Below are 22400 nucleotides of genomic sequence, written 5' to 3'. Positions count from 1 at the left end.
GCAGCGAGCAGGCACGGTCCAATGCAGGGGGCTGGGTGTCTGGGGACACATGCACCCTAGCCGTGCTGCTTGCCATCACGCTAGCCCAGACTGGGAGGAATTTCCTGCTCTGACTGGGAGGAAGCAGAGATGGAGGCACGTCAATTAAATCTGTATCCAAGCGACTTCATAGCATGCTGGCTGGAGCCCTGCTAGCCCTCAGCCTTGAGAAATCACGGGCTTTAAAAAAAAAGATGAATAGATGAAACATGACCCTGCCTTAAAAAATCATGAGACGTTTTAACACGCGGTCAATTTGGGATCTGGGCTATTCATCTCGTGAACCTGTTACTGCCTTCGGGCTCTTTCTGTACAAGGGAGAGAGGCAGGGATTTGTCTTTCTTAGAAGGAAAAATAAAAGGAAAGCTGCGATTCCTCTTGGATGAGGTAAAACACGGATCCTCAAGCTTTTTTAGACTCAGACTTAGTCCCCTGCACCCTGCAGCCAAAAGGTCTGGCGTGGGGGAGCTGCGCTGGCTGACAACCTGACTCAGCTCTCGGCTTTGCTTGCTCCCCCAGGGCGGCTGCGACGGGGACGATGGAGAGACACGGGGCACAAGTCATTCTCCGGGGCAGGACCACACCTGTGCAGGCTTCACCGGTTTCTGTATTCCTCCTCCTGCAAAAGTGCTTGATGGCCGCCTGGCTCATAGCTAAGCAGGTGCCTTTTTCCTCCCCAGAGGCGGCTGCATTTCACTTGTGGGTGCAAGGACCCTTGTGCATACAGCTTAGCCTCGGAAGAGTTTGCCAGGCTGCTGGGGGATGCTTCGGGAGGGTAGACCAGGATGTGTGCGTGGATCTGTCACCTGCTAGAAGCAGCTCCCCCATGGGCTCAAGTCCTCTTGGACCCTGGGAGGTGCCGGATTCGAGCCCTGCCAGCACGAGGGAGGAAGGTGGCTGGCGTCACGCTGAGCCCCAGCGAGCAGGTCTCAAACCCCCGGACACCTGGGTTCTGCCTTCAGCTTGGCCTCAGCCTCACCGCACCACCCCAGTGCCGCTCCCCTCTGCTTCCTGGGGCCGTGAACTCAGCAATAATCAGGCTTTGCTCTCCCAGGGGACATGGGGAAGAGGAATCTGCACCCCTTACCCCACTCATTCACTGCCAACCCCTAAAGCAAGCACCAGGGATCTTCTCCCAAACGGATACCCCCAGCTCCAGCTCAGATTGCACCAAAAATCCAAGGATCTCATGTCCTGAGTGCAAATTTTATGTCTCACAAATGCACATGGAGCAGCCGCAGGGCAGAAATCAGCAACCTAGGGGGATGAGGCGGGCTGGGTCCTGGGCTGCTGCTCATGGAGACAGGCTGGCAATCACAGCCCAGTCCCTGGCTGGAGGGAGGGGGGCCCCCTCAAAAAAAATCCAGCATCGCCCTCCACTTCTACCTCTGGAAATCTGGAAAAAGAAGGAGCAGAAGGGTGGGAAGCAATGCAAGGGACCCCTGCCCTGCACTTCTCTCAGCGCAGCAGTCGCCCAGGGGAGCAAGGCTGCCAAGGGAAGACGCCATGGGCTCCAGCTCAGGCCTAGCTGGACAGTAACTGGCTCCTTTCTCTCTCCGTCTTCCTGCCAAGCGGGGAAGCTGTTGGTCCCAGAAACCAGGGTCTGATGCCATTGGGGTGCTTGTCTTCTGCTAGGCTCAGCCCTGCACATGGCTACAGACTCGGCGCTAACTGATGCTCCTTGGGTATCCATCTCGCTCAAGCCCCTGCCCCAGGCAGGGCTGTCTCTGTCTGACCCAGTGCAACTCCGTGTCTCCCTGCCTTGCTCTCAGACGTCCAGCAAGGGAGATCCCGCCACGTCTCCGGGCAGCCTGTTCCCATGCCTGAGCACCCTCAGAGCCAGCAAAGTCCTCCTCATCTCCGACCTCCATTTTGCTTGAGGCCTTTGCTCTTAGTCCTGTCCCCTACAGCCACAGACACCAGTCTACCTCTGTCTGCTGCATAATCGCCCTCCAGGTATTTACAGGCTGTGATCAAATCCCCTGTCGGTCTTCTCTTCTCTGGACATGATCCCAGTTCTGCCACTTTTCTGCCTCAGACCTTGCACCATTTTTTGATGCTCTCTTCTGGACTCTCCAAGTGAGGCATGGTCTAGAGAGGTGATTAAATGTCAACCTTCACCTCCCTGCAGGGGGGCTGCAAAGAGGATGGAGCTGGGCTGGTCTCAGTGGGGGCAGATGACAGGACAAGGAGCAATGGGTTCACACTGCAGCAGGGGAGGATATTAGGAAAAACTTTCTCAACCAGGAGGGTGGTGAAGCCCTGGAACGGGCTCCCCAGAGAAGCGGTGCAATCTCCATCCTTGGAGATGCTGAAGCCCCGGCTAGACAAAGCCTTGGCTGGGATGAGGTAGCTGGGGCTGGTCCTGCTTGGGGCAGGGGGTTGGACTGGCTGTGACCCCCTGAGCTCCCTTCCACCTGAATTTTCTATTGTGACTGGCTGGCTGGCAGTGACCTGGCCCAGAGGTTTTGAAGGGGTAAAAGATGACTGGAGGACTTGGGGTTCCCTTTCCGCACCAATCAGGCCCCAGAGACTCACCCACCATGTCCCCCGATTGGCCCCTTGGGTCACCTGGAGGGGGATAAAAGGCTGACTCAGGAGAGAGACCAGTGAGGGGCGCCAAGGAAGGAGCTTCACAGAGCTGGCAAGAGCTGAGCCGGCGGGGTGGGAGCAGTGCCCCAGAAGCACCAGCACCTGCAGGCAGCAGTGGGGCGCTCAGCAGCACGGCGTGTGGCCGGCAGGAGAGGCCCCCGCTGGGCTCCAGGATCCCCTGGGGGAGGCTGCAGCCGGCAGGAGGCTCCCCCGCTCCAGCCAGGATCTAAGCAGTGACCTGAGGGGTTCCCAGCTCTGCTTCCAGCTACTCCCATCAGCTTGATGTGAGGCCCAGCTCCAGGAAGGTCAAGACCCCTGGCAGGGTGGTATACTGCCCCTAGCGGTGGCTGCGGTGGTGTTCCTGCCTGCCACGGGGGAGATCTGGGTTCCAGTCCCAGCCGAGGTGCCTTGGGTTGAGTGTGCTGACAAGAAGTAAGCTTTCCTGCGGTGGAAAGGGGGCCCTTGTGTTTTCTCCCCTCCTGTATTTCCTTGTCTTTTTGCATTTTGTGCCTTTTTTATATTTCACCAACCCGCATTGTTTGCTCTGCTGTTTTGTGTTTTATATTTTGTTAACCCTGTTTTTTTGGTCCATGATTGTAAGTGTCTAACCTTTGTTGAATCCTGCGCCCTTGGGGCGTTGTAGTGTCCACTATACCCTTTGGTTTATGCCTGTTATGTTCCCAGTATTAAAAGGTATATGGTTAAGTCCCCATTGGTGGTCTGGCTCTGCTCTATAGGGGGTGGAGAGTCCCTACACCTCCCACAGCGCTTGTGCCCCTGCTTTGATCCCTTCAATTGGGAGGGGGGACCTCTCGGAGTACTGCCCGGGTTACACTATGATTCTGTGATTTTTTTTTTTGGAAGTGCAGCACCCTAAGCTGGACACGATGCTCCACACCAATGCTCTTCTGCCATCAAGCACCCAGTGTCCCTTCCCCAGGGGTCTGTAAGTGCCATGCTTCAGCTGTCCCCACCCCCGTGGGCTCCAGTGCTCCAGCTCCCATATGGGTCTGACAGCTGGTACCCAGACAGCCATCCCTCCACTTGCATCCTCCCTGCTCCAGCCCACATCCTCAGCCATCCCGGCTCAGAGTGGATGGAAGCATCCAAAGAGACCAGGTGAGGAGAAGGAAGCAGATGCAAGGAGCTGGACATCTCTGTGCTGCACAGGGATGGATGGTGTGTTATCCGGGCCCAGAAACAGGCGTCACACGGTGGTGCAACCTGCGGTTGATCCCTGACTGCTATCGGAGAGCATCCGCATCAGCAGTGAGAGCCCCCGGCTAGACAAGACAGGGGACGTCATCAAGACACCCCCGCCACCAGCCACCGCGAGAGGGCCGACTGGGATGCGTGCGTGGATTTGTCACCTTGCAGTGACAGCTGTGTGAATAGCTTGCTACTGCTGCTAGCTGAAGGAGCTCCCCCTTGGACTCGAGCGGGAGCTGCTTTTGCTCTGACCCTGGACGGCGCTGCGTTCGAGCCCTGCCGGCAGCCGCGGTGGGAAGGCAAGCAAGGGAAAGCAGGATCCGAGGCCCGGCATGAATTGCCGAGGGCGGGCCCTGGCTTTTGGTGGAAAACCCGCTGGACCTCGGCGACAGTGGGCGAGAAGCCGCTTACCTGACTGAAGCACGGCGAGGCACCACACCGCCGCGTTCCCCACAGCCGGGACTGCACCGGCGGCCCGAGCCATGCTCCTCTCCCAGGCACGATGCCCCGGCCGGGCAGCTTGCATCTGCAAAGGCTTGGCCAGGGAGGGCCCTGGGGGGATCCAGGCAGGGGATATGGGTCAGGGTGCTAAGCAGCGCCAGCCGGGTCTGCGGCCGCTGGCTGGGGCTGGCGTTCAGGGTGCAGCTCCTGGCCCGCGGGCATCCTCGGAGCGGAGCAGGGGGCCCGGTGCTGGTCGGCGCTGAGCCCGGGGCTGTCCCAGGCGTCCGGGGGGATCCACCACCGCCTGTTCCCGGAAAGCCAGAAGCAAAGGAGACTGTGAGAGGCCCATTCAGAGCCATCCAGGAGCACAGAAAGCCCGTGCTGGAGTGAGGGCCAAATCCTGCCCCGTTTACCCAGCACGGCCCCGCACAGAACCAGCTGAGGCTCTTTCCTCATCCCCTTCCTTGCTGATTTACACCAGCTGGGTGGGGGGATTTCTCCCTGCTGACTTCAGGGAGGACCCCAGGTGGTGGGTGCAGCTGAGGGAGAGTCTTGCTTTTGGGTGTCCCCCCTGGTTTGGGGCTGGAGAGAGAAGCAATTTCCCCAGGGATTCAACGGCAAGGAGCAGAGGAAAAGCCTTGCAGCAGAGGGTGCAGGGAGTGGGAAGCCACACACACACCACAGGCAGGGATCGGCGTCCTTGCAGGTCCCTTTGCAAAGCAGGAGACCCTGCGCCAGGCCCTTGCCGCTTGCTGGGCTCTCCAGTGCACCTACAGAGGCTGTGTTCGGGCACAGGAGGGCCTGGGCTCCATCCTGCCTGGTGCTGGGTCAATGAAGGCATGCTAAAGAGGACTGCAGTGCCGTGGTCACTCCCCATCACTCGCGCACACCTGGCAGGTGGGTCGAGCTGTGCCGCACGTTAAAAGGAAGGAAAATAGCTGCTTTGCAGGAGTGTCCAGGAGGCTAATTGCCACCTTCCCCCTGCAGCTGACAGGTTAATTTGGGGTGGTGCGGAGCCAGGGAGCAGCCATGTCAGAACAGCCCCCCGGTCCATCCAGCGCTGCCCATCCCCAGAGCTGGCGGGCAGGCGTGGGGAGATGGTCCCCGCTGCATGGGGCTGCTAGCAGTAGGGATACCTTCCTCATCTCACGTTAAGCCCAGTGAACAGCGAGGGATAAGTAGTGCATAAACTCCCAAGTCCCCTTGCAAACATGGCTTAGACCCCTTGGTCGGCACTACAGGTCTCCTTGCGCACACAGACTTTCAACCTGGCCTTCAGAGACATTGGACTTTAGGCGCCTCGTCCGCCTGGGAGTACCTAAAGCACCTCTGCTCTGCGAGGAAAGCATCCAGCTACTCTGAAGGTTTGGCCTTCAGGGTCAGATTCGAGTCTACCTACAAGACACCGAAGCCTGGCCCTGTTGCACCCTGCTTCCCTCTCTGTGACTGCCAACGGCCTGTGGCGGGGTGCTGCGTTTTGTGATCGGTCTGCGATGACGGTGCGGTGCAAAAGCCAGCGCTTTATTTTTTAGCCTGGAAGAGAAATGCACTGAGGTGCCTAATAGAAACCCTAAGCCCCCAAGTCACTGTTCCCATGGGATGGAGGCGGTGAATTAGGTGGCTTTTTTGAATATTTGCCCCTTTGTGCAAAAGTTTCTGGTCTGCCCAGGCTGAGGGTGGGCTTGGACCGCGACTGGAGGGGGGCAGTTCCAGCTCCCGGAGACCCTGGAGCAGAGCAGGGGGCGGAGATCCCCGTGGGGTGTCTGCAGAGCACCCGGCTGCGAGCAGCAGGAGCAGATGGAGATGCCAGCTGTGGTAATCTGGTTTGCACTGTGGCTGGGAGAGGAGCGGAGCCAGCATCGCTGCAGGCCTGGTAAACAGCTCTGCCATCCTCGCTGCAAAGCAGCTCTCACCGTGGGCAACATCAGGGCACCCCTGGCTAGACCGGGGTGAAGAGTCGTAGTCAAGTAGGGCTGGAAGGGACCTCCAGAGACCACCTAGTCTGACTGCCAGTGTCTGCGTGCTCAAGGAGGCCTTTAGTGCCTAGAGGTGGGTGCAGCGGGCACACGGTCGATCGGCTGCACTCAGGGCGGAGCGGGTATCATTTGGCATGAGCTGGGCAGGGCGGGACAGCCTCTCCACGGAGGCAAGAGATAACCCCAGGGTGCTAGAAAAGCTCCATGCCTTGTTCTCCCGTGTGATCCAGATACCTGGATCTTGCACCCAGTCATGCCTCCCTATTGCAAGGCTGCATATGGTGCAAGCTTGAGAGGAGCTTGGAGCCAGGAGCTCATCCCACCTCTGTTGCTCATGCCCTGGAGAAGTTGCTTGGCTCTGTGGTGCCTCAGTTTCCCCCGCGAGGTGTGCTGGGATGGGCTGAATAGTGTCGGGAGTGTGTAAGCAGTGCATTCGGTGCCTAGAAATCACGCGTGGTGATAAATGCCCTGCCCTGGAATAGCTGGGAGAGGAGGGAAGGGGACACAAGGGTCCTGATGCCGTCAAGGGGTCTGGTCGCTGAGGCCTCGGAAACCAGGTGCCCTCCGCCCGCGAAAGGATGGTGCTCCTCCGCCGTGCCCCAAGGAGACCCACCACGCGTGGAGAGGATGGAGGGGGAAACTGGCTTTCTACCAGCTTTCCACCCCAGGGCCCAGCACAAATCAAAGTAGCCTCAGCTCTACCCTATTCCTAATGGACTGGCCTCCAAAGGCCTTTCTGCTAGCTGAGATCCTTGCAGGGCCCATGCCCGGTACTGCCCAGCCGCTGGGCACACAGCCGCTGAGGCCATCTGGAGAGTCACCCACCAAGGGAAGCCTTGGTAGGCAGCTTTCCATCTCCTCTGCACCCCTGGAGCAGCAAGCTGGGGCCCAGGCTGGATCTGGCCTGGCGCCTCTCAGCTCGTTCCTTGAAAACCGGGTGCCTTCCTGCGTGTCTTGAGCTTTCCGAGTGAAACACAGCAGGCCCTCGGGCCACGGAAATCTGGTTCCCTGGGGACAGCGCAGAGGGGCTGCTCGCATCACTTAGCTCTGAAATAAAGGACCAGCTGTCCACCCACCCGTCTGTCTGCCTCTCCACCCTCATCTGCCTATCCCTCTTTTCTAATAACCTCTTTATCTATCCTAGTACACACCTTAGATCATCTATCTATCTATCTATCCTCGTACACCCCCTCTTTCTATTGTTCTCTTTTATCTATCCTAGTACATGCCTTATGCCTATGTGTCTGTCTGTCTATCTCAACTTCAGTGAAGGAAGTTTTCAGCTGTTTCCCTTTGGGAGGGAAGGGATTCTCCAGCCCCTTGGGGAAGGGCTGGGCGCTGAATCTGGAGCAAGGGTCCCACCGGCAGATCCCATCCGCTCAAAAAGCAGAGGTGAATCGGTGCACCCAAGGCTGCCCGCTCCATTCATGCACACACCGCCTCTCTCACCAGCTTTCCAAATGAATCCAAGCCTCCAGCCCATCTGGTTATGGCCCTGATCCCAGCCATGTGGGAACTGGATCCCAAAGCAGGCCCTCCGGCCCCAAGGAAGCAGGGCAGCACACAACCCTCTGCATCTCCAAAGAGACAGGGAAGATCTCGATTTTTCTCCGAGCAAATGCACATAATGAGGATGCCTTGATTTGGGAAACGATCAGCTTCCCAAGGGGGTTGTTTATTAGCTGGCGTGTTTGAAAGAGGACTTCGTTAGCTGGTCATTATCCTCCCCGCATCTGTCCAGTTGCTGCTGCGTTGATTAATGAATTGACGGCGAAAGGGTTTGGAAACAAAGGAGGGAGGAATGATGGCTCGGGTGTGTTGAAAAGAAAATTACACGGATGATGCCCCTAGCGATGGAGGAGAAATCTAAATATAAGGGGGAGAATTAGCCATGAATGCCAGGGACCCTGAAGCATCTGCTGTCTCTGTGGGCATCGGGGCACAACATGAGGCTGCAGGGAGTTGTGGATTTTAGACCAACTGTAGAGTGAAAAGTTGTACTGAGATAAACAGAGACAGGGTATCCGCCGTGTAAAAGAGACAAGGGAGGAGATCCAGCCTCCGGTACGAAGCACGGAGGGAGTGCACTCAGACACTTGTATGTAAGATGAACATGCATGTGCGTGTAGTAAGTACTGTGTGCCTTTGATGGGTGTAATGTATGTGTAGATGCTTGGGCAAAGTGTAAATGTGAGGTGTGTGTATGTGTGCACGTGATTGTGCTAACATTATGCATCATGATTGTCTATGGGTATGAGTAGTGTGTATGCTTGTGTTGTATGACTAATGTATGTAGTGTGTGCGTGTGTCTGTGCTTGAGTGCATGTCTGAGTGCTGTGTTAGGGGCATGTGTCGTGCGTCTATGTGCATGTGTGTTTGTGTACATGTGAATGCTTGAGTGTTGTGTTAGTAGTATGTGCAATGGGTGTCTGGGAATGGGGACTGTGCGTGCATGTGTGTGGTCGGGTTGTGCGTGACTAGTAAATGTAATGTGTGCCTATGTGAATGGGTGATGCATGGCATGGTGTGTGAGCTGTATGTGTCATGTGTATCTATGTGACTAGGCACTTCTGTGCGTCGGGTGCTGTGCAACTAGCATGTGTAAGGTGTGTCTATGTGCATGGGCAATGCCTGGCTTGGCATGTGTGTGCACACGTGTGTGTTTGGGTGTTGCATGACTGGCATGTCTTGTGTGTGGGTGGCTGTTTTGTGACAGCGTATCATGCCTGCTTCGTGACTGGTAAATGGACTGTGTGTGCAGGTCAGTGTGCGATGTGTAACTTTGTGCTGGGGGATGTGTGTGAGTGGGTGGGCTGGTGTGTGGATACCCCGTTGGTCGGTGCAATGCTCGTATCTCGTGCACACAGGCGTTGGGCTACACATATCAAAACCTGCCCTGAGAACATCCTTGCACTGATCTAATTACACACCGTGGCTGGAAGGCGCTGGGTATCCGGGAGCAGCACCGGGGCCGGGTTCCCGGGGACCACCGGATGTTTTATGCCCTGTCTCTCCCGGTAGCTTTTGAGGATGCCTCAGCAAGTCTGTCTTACAAGCAGCTACTTCAGAGCATCCAAAAACCCTTCAGCTGCCGGCACCTCTGCTCCACCTTTCCGTTCAGATCTGCATCCGCTTTGGCACTTACCCATTTGTCTGCTGGCCACTTGCACGGGGAGGGACAGGCTCATACATGGGAAGAGCTATTTGCTGAATCATTGATGCAATGACTTGGGAGCCAGTGAACATCGTTGATTCAGTTTGAATAGCTGCAAAGCCGTGCTTAGGATGGGTGTGTGTGTGTGTGTGTGTGCGCGCATGTGTGTCCGTGTGTGAATATATTAATGCATAGAATAGGGATCTCTGTGTGTGCACATCTGAATGTGTAACTCACTACTTTGAACAGGTTCCCGTGTGCTCTCTGCACGCATGTGCGTCTGTTTGCTGCTTAGCACAGGGCTCTGCGTGTGTTTGTAGACACATTTACAACAGGTTGGTGTGTGTGCGTGTGCAAAGGTATGGCTACTTAGAGTAGGTTTCTCTGTGTGTGTATGTGTGCTTGCATGTGTGTGAAGTTACGGCTTCTTCAAACAGGTTTTGTATGTTTGTGTGTCTGTGAATATACAGCTACTTAAGGCGGGTTTCCATGAGTGTGTGTGTGTGTGTGTGCCTGTGAACATATTGCTAATATGAACAGGTTTCTGTGTGTGTGCGTGTGTCTATGAATCTATTGCTTCTTAGAACATGTTTCTGTGCGTGTGCTTGTGTGCGTGTAAAGATATTGCTTCTTAGAACAAGTTTCTGTGTGGGTGTGTGTTTGTGTGTCTGTGAATATGTTGCTACTTAGAATAGGTTTCTCCCTGTGTGTGTGTGTTTGTATATCTATGAATGTATCTGTGTGTGTGTGAGTGTGTGAAAATATACTAGTACTTAGAGCAGGGTTCCTTGCACATGTATGTGTGAGAATGTGCCTGTGAACAGATTGTGACTTCAAATAGGTTCCTGTGTGTATGTATGTGTGCGTGTGTCTGTGACTACATTGCTTCTTAGAACTGGTTTCCACGTGTGTGTGTGCACGCACCTGTGAATATACTGCTACTTAGCACAGATTTCCGTGTGTTTGTAACTACATTGTTACTTTGAGGTTTCTGTGCTCGTCTGTGAATCTAATGCTCCTTAGAGCGGGTTTCCGCGTGCACGTGCATGTGAACGAACACATTGCCACTTAGACCAGGGGTGTGCGTGCGAGTGTGTTTCTGCTGAGGTCAGCCTCCTCCATGCACGTGTGTCAATCCCTCCTGGCAGCCCCTGCGAGGCAGGCCCTACAGTACTGCGGGGGGGGCAGCCGGGGAGGGCAGCGCTCCGTTTCGGAGGCACGCATGTCACACCCCTGGGAGACGGCGAATGGAAACGGGACGGCTGCACGCACCTTCCTCCCACCGAGGCCGAAGCGATGTCCAGGCAGCAGCCCGAAGCGCTCCCTTCACCTGGCCAGACTTCTCTGTGCGGGGCAGTGGGGTTTAGAAAGAGCTTCACCCGCCGGCTGGAAAACTTCCTCCTGGCGGAGTTTGCGGGGTGATCTGCTGCACCCCCCGATGCAAAGCGCCACCCCCGTCACCTCCCAGCATGCAAACCTGCCCCCATTAGAAGGACCCCTCTTACCGCCTAAGCGAGCAACGAGGCCGGGTGCAACGTGTCCAGCTGGAGTCGTGCTCGGCGCTGTACAGACCAAGTTCCTCTGGGCGATGGGCAAGGAGAGCTTCACTCGGTCCACGCCACCCCCACCACACACCCCATCACTTCTGCTGGGGGCTTCCAGCCTGGGGCTCCCCCCCACCCCACAGGGCGCTGGGCTTCGTGCCCGGGCCGGCTGCGCTGAGGGCTCCTGCGTGGCGAGCAGCACTAGCAAGACTGAGCTCCCGCAAAGATCCCCCCAGCTCTTACTCCAGCTGGTGACGACACAGGCAGGGATGCGGGGAGGAGCTGCTGCAGGGCGAAGCAAGGAGCAAGTGGCTGCAGCAGGAGGGGCTGGAGGGGGAGCAGAGCCCGGGCAAGGCGGGGAGCTTTGCTCCATGGAGGTTGCTCTTCCCCGGGGAACGGCTGCAGCTGCTTCTCCTGGAGAGCGGCGCGTGGATTAGCCGGGCCGTCACCAAAGGGAGGATGGAGGGGATGCTCGGCGGGTGGCGATGGGGCATGACGGATGCCACCTCGCTGCCCCTTCCACGTTTTTCTCCGCCCGGCCTTCGGGCCCAGCAGGTCACACGAACACGAGAAATGCCAGGGATGGGGTCAGGCCTAGGTCCGTCTTGCCCCGTCTCCTGCGTGCCAGGCTGGCAGAGGCCGGAGGGGAGAGCGAGCCGGGCGCGCCCAGGGTCTTCCCCAGGTCCTCTCTGACCTGCAACCAGCAGTTAGGGTGCGGGCAGCTCTGATGCGGAGGCCGTGCCCATCACTGCCGTGCTCGAGAGGTCCCGGCTGTCGTGGGACTTAGTTCCTCGTCCAAAGCCCCTCACCGAGCCCCAGCTGGGGGTTGGACTAGACGTGACTTCTGGAGGCTGCTTCCAGCCCCATTGCTCTGTGACCTGCCTCGCTCCTCCTATGCCTGGCCGGGATGATGGAGTTGGGGCTGGCCCTGCTTTGAGCGGGCGTTGCGCTAGATGTGACCTCCTGAGCTCCCTCCCAGCCCTCGTTTTCTGTGAAGTTGTGATTCTCTGCCAGCCCCGCACGAGCCGAGGCGTAGTCAGGCTTTGCTTGCACCACTTACGATGAGTCGGTCCCTGCCGAGCTCCGAAGCCTCTCATCACCACTGACGTAAATCAGTGTCACAGTGAGTGGGCACTGGCCGTGCCCTGCCTGGGGTTTTGGTGGGGGCTTTCGGAGAGTTGGGGTAGGATGAGGGGCTGGATTTTTCCTCCCCCTGTGAGGAGCAGATGGGGTTTAAAAGGAGCTTCAATGATGGCTGGAAAACTTCCAGTGCCTCCAGCTTCCTCACGGGCAAGTTTACGGTCTGGTTTGCTAACCCCCCCTCCATGTATAGCCCCTTCCCCATCACCCCCCAGCATGCAAAAGGGGGGCTTGATGTGCTGGGTGCGTGTGCGTGTGCGTGTGCGTGTGCAGGCGCTCCACCAGGGCCAGGCAGCGGCATCCAAGGCCGATCGCCCCCTCCCCAAGTGCAGCAGGCCCGAGACTCTTCTCCCTCCCTCTGCCTTTGTCACGATACCGGGGGACTTACAATTGCCCCGCACCACGGGAAAGCTCAAACATGGCGTGTGGGGCTTCACCGCAGACAGACTGCATCCGCCTGTGCGGGCCACCGGGCCGGGGTGGAGGCTGTCTGTGGCGTGAGCTTGTGTCCAGCTCACCATGGGAATCAAGTCATGATAAATAATGTGTGTACGTGTGTGTGTATGTGCACATAGATAGTGCATGTGTTTGTGTGTGTTCCTGCTTGTGCATGCATGCATAATGTGAAGGGGTGCGTGTGTGTGGGCATGCGTGTGCATGCATATGTGTGTATATGCATGTGGGCACCTGCATTTATGTGGGTATGCATATATGCATTTGCCACCATACACATAGATATGTGTGTGCACACTTTTTGTGTATGGACATGCACATGTATGCGTGTGTGTATATATGTGTGAGTGTGTGTACAGATATGCCCATGTTTGTGTGAATGCATGTGCATATGAGTATGTGTGCACATGGACATGTGTATGTGTGCCCATGTATATCTGTGTATGTGCATGTGTGAACATGCATGCTTCTGGGTGCATATAAATGTACATGTGCATGGGCAGGTGCGTGTGTGAGCATGTGCATGGATGTGTGCGCGCACGTGTGCACATGTGTGTGTATATGCCTGTGTGTGCATGGACATATGCCTATGCATGTGAGGGCTGGTATTCTCGGGGTGGTCAGGGTGCTCCCTGGTGCTCAGCGCAGGGCAGACGAATCTCCCGCCTCCCCTCGCAGTGAAAGAGTGGCTGCCACTGCTGGAGCCCAGGTACGGGCATAACCAGAGGCCTCGTCTGCCACAGCCTGGCCCCCCAGCACCCCAGTGCCCACGCATGCCTCGGTTGCTCGAGTGGGCTGGGAGCTGGCGTGAAGCCCCAGGCGCTCGGCTTGCCGAGCTGGGCGCAGATCCACAGCCGCTGGCCGGTTAAGGGAGGGAGGTGGAAACACAAGCTGACACGTGTGTGCCAGGATCCTTCCTTGCTACCAGGTGTGCTTCCAGGACCGTGGCCATGCCTTGCAGCCCCCTGCCCAAGCATGCCCCCAGGGCCAAGCTCTATCTGGGGGATGGCAGCAAGAGGAAAAGGCCTGCACCCCGGGGTGCAAGGCCCCTTGCTCTGCTCTCCACGGAGGGGCAGGGCCGCCATGCCCAAGGCACACATGGCTCAGAGCGGATCACAGCTGGCTCTGGCAATGGCTGGCAAAACGGGACCGTGCCCCAGGACCCCAGGCTGCCCTGCGCTACCGCTGCTGGGAACCACAGGGTGCTGTACGGGGCTGTCGGATAGGCTCAGTGGCTTTTAAGTTTCTCTCTCTGGCTTTTAAGCTCCCAGTGAGACCCTTGCTTATCAGCAGCTCCCCCATAGCTGCAGCTTTTCAACAGGGCTGGCTGCCCCCTCGTAAAGGGACAGACACCCTGTTACAAGTGCCCTCTGCCAAGGGGAGATCCAGAGGGGTGCAGTGGTGCAGTCCCCCCCACCCCGATTTCTGCTGCACCCAAAGTTTGAAACCAACAGCAGTATTTCTATTCAGGCAGCAGTGAGGGATTGAATCGACTTCCTGGCTCATTATCATACACCGGACTCCTCTTAAACGCTTCATTCCACAGGCGCTAACGATCCTCTCATCTTTTTAAAATATTTTTGATGTTGCATTGATGAAGCTATCCTTTCTCCTGCATTTCGGCTGCCTGCTGCTGTTCCTGGTAATCTAGCTCCTATTTCACAGGCCCTCAGACTGCTTTTAACGCTCGGTAAAAAGATTAACTCAGGTACGCAGGGACGCGGGGGCGGAAATAACTGTCAGAGAAGCATTGGAAGCTCCGTCAAGAGGTTCATGAAGGTTAGTTTGCTTTATGAATCTGAAGAAAGATGTATATTTAAGTCTAATAACTACAGGAAAAATGATACAGTGTCTTTTGATTACTTTTGCTTCATTTGCTGTGGGGTTTTTATACACGGTATAGGATATTGCAAGTTAATGAATGTTCTAACAAAGTTATATATTTTTTTGCTTCAATCTTGAACTGAATAATAGAGCCCCAGGCCCTCAGCATATTAGTAAAGCTTCTAATTTGTTTTTCCCTGGAGAAAAATGGGCGCTGTATTATAAGTGATGATGCTGCACTGCATCTGCACCCTGCCGCTTCTCAAAATCCTAGAGCCGCCCATGTCCTCTGTACACAGCCCTGCCCTTAAAGGGGAGAGATGGGCAGGCTGGGCTGGAGCACTGATCCTTCCCTGGATGCTATGGGCTAGTTGGGTCCTGCTACCTGCTGTCGGATAGCTGGAGCCGGTGCAGAGAAGGGGCTGGTTGCTACTGCTCACAGAAAGGCTTTGGCAGAGCTGTGACCAATAGGCAAAACTGCTTCTGCAATCCTGTTGTGCAAATTCATCATGAGGTTGAGGGGTGAGGTGGGTACTGGATGGTCTAACACACACACATCCGTGAGGGATTTTCCAAGGCGGGGACATACAGGGAGTACCAGGCACGATTTAACTGCAAGGTACAGGATGTATATGATGCCCAGGGGGATGTATTGCAATCACTGTAGGGAAGGAGGGCTGCAAAACCTTGCAACATTGCACTGGCTGGGGGAACCCAGTACGTGGGCTGTGTTAATACCTTGTGGCGGGCATCCAGCTTGTACCTTGTGGACTAATGAGGAGTTGCTTCGTAGGCAATAAACCCAGCCAAGCCCTTCACCGTGGCACCGAGACTGTGGCTATTCTTCCTGCGGCGTCAAGGCACGGAGAGCAATTGGAGGCCAGGGATTGAGCAGTCTCCGGGTGTCGGTCTGGAATAAGCCTCCTGGGTCCCATGCCCTTATTTCATTTTTACCCCCGTGGAAGTGACAGGAAGCTGTGGTCGCCAGGCGTGGGCTGCTTCTGCTGATGCAGGATGTATGGGCTGGAGCAAGCAAAGCCCTGCAGACACCCAGACTGGAGGCTGTCTTCGCTCCTTGTGACCTTGACCTCAGGAGCTGCGGCTGATGAGGGCCACTGCTCTGTCCAAGTGCTGGGCTAAGGCCACATGGAGGTCCTGGAAGGTGTCATCCAGCTGCTTGGCCAGGCGGCCGGTGACCCGCAGCATCTGGTCCATCTCCTGGAGGCCTCTCCTCAGCCTGGGCGCAGAGCAGGGAGGAAGGGCACATGTCAAGGGCAGGGTTTCCAGGGTGGTCCATGCAATCCCAGCAGCTTTAGTGATGCCAAAAGGGCCCTAGAGGCAGTGTGAGCTGGCAGGACCAAGGTACATCTGGACTACTGGGCTCCTGCATCTCAGCCAGGAGGCTCAGCACATGGAGGACCGACCCAGTGGCTTGTTTGGTGAGTGTCCAAGGGAGAGAGATCTGGGATATGTGTCCCCTTTGCACCAGTCTCACTAATAATGGGAGTCCGGAGCTGTAGCCCCACTCAAGCCATAGAGAGATGCATGCAAATCTCAGTGATATTTTGAGCCCTTTCAGCCCTTAATTTCTATGACTTGGGCCTGGATGTCGGCCCAGTTGCACTTACCTCTGTCTCTTCTCCATCAGATGGAGAGGGTCACCTCGGGCCACGTGCTCGTCCAGCTCTCTCACGATCCTGCCTAGTCTCTCAGACAACTCCAGGTTTGCTCCTCTGATGCCAGGCAGCACTTCTGAAATGATGTCCTGGTACGCAGGCTGGCTGGCCTCCAGCCCGGCTGCTCTCTGAAGGCCCTCGAGCCGGCCGCTGGTGTCCTGGAGGAGGTTCTTGAGATGGTCCAGCTCTTCCGGAGAAGCTGGCGAGGGCATCTTGGCACTCGAGCTGCAGGGGTCTGGGGCGTGGAAGGTGAGGCCGCAAGGGCTGGGGTTCATGGGCTGATACCCGGTGTCCTCAGGGCTGAGCCCTGCATGGTCCATCATGAACCTTGATGCAGCATCTGAGCCCCTTTCTTCCTCTGCTCTGCTTTGGGCCAGGTGGCAGGAGAGCAGCATGCAGATCCCTAGCAGCAGGCCCCAAGCGCCGCCCCGCACCGTCGTGGGCTGCAAGGAAGCAAACACACGTGAGACCTTGAGTCACACTTACGGCTTGTTTCTGAACCTTTGCAGCCTCTAAGTCCAAAGTCCTGCATGTAGGAGGGAACAATCCCCCGCACCGGTGCAGGCTGGGGGTAGGGGCTGGGCAGCAGCTCTGCAGAAAAGGACCTGGGGGCAACAGGGGACAAGAAGCTGAACAGCCCTTGTCACCAAGAAGGGTAACGGCATCCGGGGCTGCGTTGGGAGGAGCGGTGCCAGCAGGTCGACGGCAGGGATCCTTCCCCTCTGTTCAGCACAGGGGAGGCCACATCTGGAGTCCTGTGTCTAGCTGTGCCCCCCCCCCCACAGAAAGGATGTGGGCAAGTTGGAGAGAGTCCAGTGGAGGGCGATGAAAATGGTTGTGGGGCTGGGGGACGGGACTGGTGAGGAGAGGCTGAGGGAAATGGGCTGCATTTCTGCATTGCGTTGACCTGGTGTCTGCAAGGCCCTGTAGGCTTGCCTGGGGTTGACCTGGTGTCTGCAAGGCCCCATTCGGTTGTATTGCGTTGACCTGGTGGCTGCCAGACCTCGCTCACAGGGCAGAAGCGAGACTGCACCAAACCAAGCCGCTCCCTTTGGCTGCAGCTGCTTTGCTCGGCTGCCAGGGAAGCGCGGAGGCGACAGAGCCGGAGCTGAGATCCCAGCTGCTGGCTGCCGCTGGGACGGAAAGGAAACCTGAGACTCTGACCACACAGCCCTTAAAAACACAGGCCTCCCCGCAGCCTCTGCCTGAGGCAGACCGAGGGGGCCTGGGAGGACAGCAACGCACCAGGCAGGCCCGGGGAGCTGGCGATGGTGCAGGGCCGATGCTGCGTGTGCCCTGTTACGTGCGTCCACCCGGGGGAGCGGGAGAGGGAGACAGCGAAGCTTCCCCTGGTTTCGTCCACCATAAATGAGTGCATCTCCCTCAAAGCAAGGGGGTCCTGTCCTCAGCTGGCAAAGACCAGCATAGCTGCATGGGCCAAATTCTCAGAAGGTGTAAACTGGCATGGCTCCATTGAGTTGGGGTGTAATTAAGCAACGGGAAATTTAGGCTGCGCCTCCGGAAAGCTTCCTCAGGGGGGACTTGTTAGGCCACATAGACTCTCAGAAAATTCAGGCTGGAAGGGGACTCGGGAGCTCGCATGTAGTCCAACCCCCTGCTCCAAGCAGGACCAGCCCCAGCTCCATCATCCCAGCCACGGCTTGGTCTAGCCAGGGCTTCAAAACCTAAAAGGATGGAGAGTCCCGCACCTCCCTGGGGAGCCTGGTCCAGTGCTTTCCTACCCTCTGAATGACAAGATATTTCCTAATATCCAACCTCAACTTCCCTTGCTGCAGCTTGAGCCCATTGCTCCTTGTTCTGCCATCTGCCCCCACTGAGACCAGCCCAGCTCCATCCCCTTTAATCCCCCTGCAGGGAGCTGAAGGATGCTATCAAATCCCCCTCGGTCTTCTCTTCTGCAGACTAAATCAGCCCATTTCCCTCAGCCTCTCCTCACCAGTCCTGTCCCCCAGCCCCACGACCATTTCCATTGCCCTCCGCTGGACTCTCTCCAATGTGTCCACATCCTTTCTGTAGCGGGGGGCCCACATCTGGACACAGGACTCCAGATGTGGCCTCCCCAGTGCTGAATAGAGGGAAAAATCACTGCCCGTGGACTAACTGGTAACACCTACCAGTGCAGCCCAAGATGCCATTAGTTTTCTTGGCAACTAGTGCACACTGCTGGCTCATATCCAGCTTCTTGTCCCCTGTCACGCCCAGGTCCTTTTCTGCAGAGAAGAACAACGGGCATCTGTACTCTTCCACTTCATCCCAGGATAAAATGGTTTGTCTCAGGATAAATGCAATGCAACCTAATGGGGCTAGTCCCGACTGACACTGGTAGACCTGGGACCCAAACCTGGCCCCTCAGGTGTTATTACGTAGCTCCAGGTTCACAGAAAGCAAGAAAGATCCATCATTCACAGGAGTTAAAGAAGGGCTGGGAAATAAACAGGATTTTCTTGAAGGATTTTTTTTTTTTTAAATGCTAGAATATAAATCTGTTGGAGACCATTTTATTCCAGCTTCTATTGATCTGAAATAAAGGCAGATCCATATTTCACACAGGGGGGAAAGTAGAATTTTCTTTCATTTCAACAATAAAAGCAAAAATGCCACCGAGAGGGAGAACGCACCGCTTGGGAAGGAGGAAAGGGTTTTAGTCTGATGGTAGCTCTTTTTGCTCGCTCTTTGTAGTGATTCTGATTTATGTTCATGGAATATCTTTAATCTTTCAGGAAATAGAGGGCTCGGGTGCTTCCGAATCGATTGTTGCCTGATCCTCACTCACTGGTAGGAAGCAGCAGAGCTCCTCTGAAGTCAGCCTGAATCAGCTAGCAGACTTAAACAGCTAAGGATACGTTGGTGCAGGATAAGAAGCACCCTTTGCTAAAATGCAGCCAGTGCTGGGGTGGAACGTAATGGCAAAACCCTACCAGCGCCATTAGGTTGGTTTGCCATGCTGCTCTGCAGTCAGGCAGATGGCAGGGCAGGGTGGCACCTTATAGACTAACTTGTTCAGAGAGGCTTTTGAAGGTGATAGCTTACTTTGTGAGATGCTAAGAACAGCAGAGAGACCTGCCCCGGCAAGGCTGAGGGCTATGCGGACATCTTTCAGTCCAGAGTTAGGTGCCAGCCTGCCTGAGATCTATGTTAGTCTGCAGAAGAGAAGACTGAGGGGGATTGAATAGCAGCCTTCAGCTACCCGAAGGGGGGCTGCAAAGAGACAGAGCTGGGCTGTTCTCAGTCGGGGCAGACGACAGGACAAGGAGCAATGGGCTCAATTTGCAGCAAGGAAAGTTGAAGTTGGAGATTAGGAGGTACCTTGTCATTAGGAGGGTAGGAAAGCACTGGACCAGGCTCCCCAGAGAGGTGGTGCACTCTCCATCCTTGCAGATTTTGAAGACCTGGCTAGACACAGCCCTATCTGGGATGATGTAGCTGGGGCTGGGGCTGGGGCTGGGGCTGGTCCTGCTTGGAGCAGGGGGTTGGACCAGATGTGACCTCCGGAGGTCCTTCCAACCTGAATTTTCTGTGATTTTATGATCTCTGGAGGCATCTTAGGGCCTCACAGCCCTTCACAACACCCCATGAGGGAGTTTAGCTTTGTTAGTAATGGGCACATAGGGCCAAGCAATAGCTGAGAAGAGTTTTCCCCCAAGTCTGTGATCAGAGGAGCCTCAGCTTCGCCCAAGACAAACCTCTGGAAGAGTAGCTCGCACAGCTCTACTTGGATGGAAATCAGTGATGCTCAGAAGCTCCAAAAACCAGGTCCTGGGTGCCCCAGTCTGTGCCCAAGCCCCACCAAATTGCATGCATCCTAAAATGACAGATGCTTCTAAGATCCTGCATGAACTACCCACTGTTGAGGGTGGTGAGGAACAGGGCAGAGGAAAGGCCTTGGATGGCCATATGGGACTGTGCTGAAAGCAAGGCAAAGGGCAAACTGGTCCTACTGGTAGACTTACCAATGGCAACAGCACGTAGCAAACACGCCGGGTACTTCCACCAGCCTTGGGACAGGTCACCCCCAACACCAGGATCCCAGCGGGCAGAAACCAGGTTGGTCATGGGGATCGGAGCCACGCGGAGAAGGAAATGTCAGAGGGAGAGTAGCCAAGGTCTCTAGGGCTGGAGGGAGCAGACAGGTGTGTCTGCAAGTCGTAGCAGGATCTGATAGCAGCAGCCGCATGGGTGGAGGGGTCACCGATGGGGGGGTAAGGTGCTCTCAAGGAAGTTTGTTCTGATAGCTGCGCTAAGGGTGATTTCCCTTTCTGTTCTCTGAAGATACCTGTTAGCACCCTGCTCCTGGCTGAGACCATCGCTCATAAGGTGGCTGAACATCACCTAGAGAGCAATGCAGCCATGACCTTTCCTATGTGTGTGTGGGGGGGGGGCGGGGGTCCCATAGGAAGTGTGCAATGCATTGCCTCTGGCACACCCTGGTGAGCTGGCTGTAGCACACGCGGCTGCTAAGCCCACTTTGTCCTGCCGACATTGGAGCGGGGCAGCTTTGGTCTTTGCTTCGCACCAGCGTGACCTACGGTCTAGACTGAGTGGAGCCTGGGCAACGCGGACAGCCCCTCCGGTCGTGGCCGGCATGCGAAGCAGGGGATGCCAAGCCAGAACAATGGGCTCTTTCACAAGCAGCTCACTGGCTCGTCCCAGACATGAGCACAGAGATGCCAGGGATTGGAAGCAGACGCTGCCTTTAAAGGCGCATCGTGTCTTTGGACTTGGCCCCGCGGTTCATTGGAGTCATGAAAACCCTTTGCAAGAACCTAGAGGCGTTGCTCAGCTCCTCCCCACACAGCCCTTTCACACGGTTCCTGGTGTCTGGAGCCACCTCTTGCCGATATGCTCCTGTGCTTCGTCAGGGCAAAGGGCAGGACTTTGCTCTTTGGCTGTACAGCACCTTCCACAATGGATCACAACAACCAGTGCTCCTGCCGGGACTTACTGCGGGAGGGTCCTGGCTGGAGGTCTTGCCCCCCTGCTCGGACCGATGCATTTGGGGTCAGGAAAGGAGATCAGGACAGACTGGGAGAGTTTGCAGCATCAGAAGTGCTCTCGCCAGGACCCTGCGGGGTTGGTGCCAACAGGAGCATTGGCACAGCCTGGTCCCCACCCCTGGCCTAGGCTGCAGCCAGCACCCAAGCAGGAGGAGCAGGGGGCAACGCCCTTTATCTGGGATCTTCTGAGCATATACGAACTACTTTCGGATAGAAGCAGGATGCGGCCCCGCCTGCTTTCCCCGTGCCGGGCTCAGGTGTGACGTCTGGTGCCGCGTCAGGGGGAATTGCATCGTTTTGCTCTCTTCCCCCAGCTGCCCTGGGCACCGCTTAGGTTTTAAGGTGAACATAAAACCATAGCACAACAGGAGTCCATTGAGTCCAGCCCCCCGCTCAAGGCAGGACCGGCCCGGTCTGACGCAGCCCATCCCAGGGTCTGTCTAACCTGGGGAGAGATTTCACAACCTGCCTGGACGGCCTGTTCCTGCCTTCAGCACGCAGACGGTCTTCCACCCAACACTGCCCATCTTGTAATTTCAGCCCGTTCTTTCCTGCCCAGACCCGGCAGATGCAAAAAACAGTGGATCGCTATCGTCTTTGCAATGCTCTGTGTCTCTGAAGGCTTGCCAAATCTCCCCTCTGCCTTCTCTTCTCCACGCTAAACAATCCCGGATTGGGTTTCCTGTTTCCAAGACCTCGCACCATTTTTGTCGCTTTTTCCAACCAGGCCCGTGTCCCTCCTGAAGTCCAGGGCCCAAAACTGGGTGCCGTGCTCTGCGTGATACCCAACCCAACCAAGAACAGCTTGTCTTTAGCTCCAATGCAATCTCCTTCCACCTTGCTCAAGTCCCGGAAAAAAAATGTCTGCGTGTGCACGTTGTTGTGAGATGCGTGTGCCGGAGCGGGAGCTTTCCTGGCTCTGGCTGTTCAGGCGGCTTGTGTCGGGGCATTGCCTCTTGGATGCAGAAAAGACGACTCGAATCCACGTTCGGCAGCAAATGCTGGGAGAGGGTTACTGTCTCTTAGGACTAGGGAGTCTGTCCAGCAATGAGCCTAGCCAGGGGTAAGCAATGCATGGTGTGCAGCTGATGCCCCCGAAGTCACTACGAAAGGGCGAGTCTCACAACCCCTGTATCTATAGCCTTGTGCCAATTCGTCTCTGTCTCTGTCAGAATGTCTTTTTTGTTGCCTCCTTGCCCGCAGTTCCCCCCTGCCGAGGTTGGGCATCAGACCACGCTCCCTGCTGAGTCTGGGTTTCATAGACATCAGGGCTGGAAGGGACCTCGGGAGATCATCGAGTCCAGCCCCCTGCCCAAAGGGCAGGAAGTCAGCTGGGG

General features: G+C 56.3%; 2 protein-coding genes and 1 long non-coding RNA gene across 3 annotated transcripts in view; all 3 read right to left on the bottom strand.

Moving 5' to 3' along the window:
• The window catches only part of LOC109311567, a 24435-nt gene extending 18739 nt beyond the window's left edge, over nucleotides 1-5696 (bottom strand). The window contains exon 1 of the long non-coding RNA XR_002101538.1: nucleotides 5686-5696. This is a non-coding gene — a long non-coding RNA (uncharacterized LOC109311567). The remainder of the gene's footprint in view (nucleotides 1-5685) is intronic.
• CHRNA2 (cholinergic receptor nicotinic alpha 2 subunit) overlaps nucleotides 1-11218 on the bottom strand; it is a 21691-nt gene extending 10473 nt beyond the window's left edge. Inside the window, exons 1-2 of the mRNA XM_019537272.1 lie at nucleotides 10917-11218; nucleotides 4252-4585 (exon numbers count right to left, since the gene is read on the bottom strand). Coding sequence (XP_019392817.1) covers nucleotides 4252-4366 — 115 coding nt within the window. The 5' untranslated portion in view covers nucleotides 4367-4585; nucleotides 10917-11218. The remainder of the gene's footprint in view (nucleotides 1-4251; nucleotides 4586-10916) is intronic.
• Nucleotides 11219-15406: 4188 nt separating this feature from the next.
• Nucleotides 15407-22400, bottom strand: part of LOC109311564 — an 11833-nt gene continuing 4839 nt past the window's right edge. The window contains exons 2-3 of the mRNA XM_019537263.1: nucleotides 16001-16491; nucleotides 15407-15609 (exon numbers count right to left, since the gene is read on the bottom strand). Coding sequence (XP_019392808.1) covers nucleotides 15462-15609; nucleotides 16001-16491 — 639 coding nt within the window. The 3' untranslated portion in view covers nucleotides 15407-15461. The remainder of the gene's footprint in view (nucleotides 15610-16000; nucleotides 16492-22400) is intronic.

Source organism: Crocodylus porosus, unplaced genomic scaffold (genome assembly GCF_001723895.1).
Source record: "Crocodylus porosus isolate Cpor-Errol unplaced genomic scaffold, CroPor_comp1, whole genome shotgun sequence".
Lineage (NCBI taxonomy): Eukaryota > Metazoa > Chordata > Crocodylia > Crocodylidae > Crocodylus > Crocodylus porosus.
The sequence above is the reverse complement of the archived record's forward strand: the minus strand, read 5'-3'. Positions and strand labels throughout refer to the sequence as shown.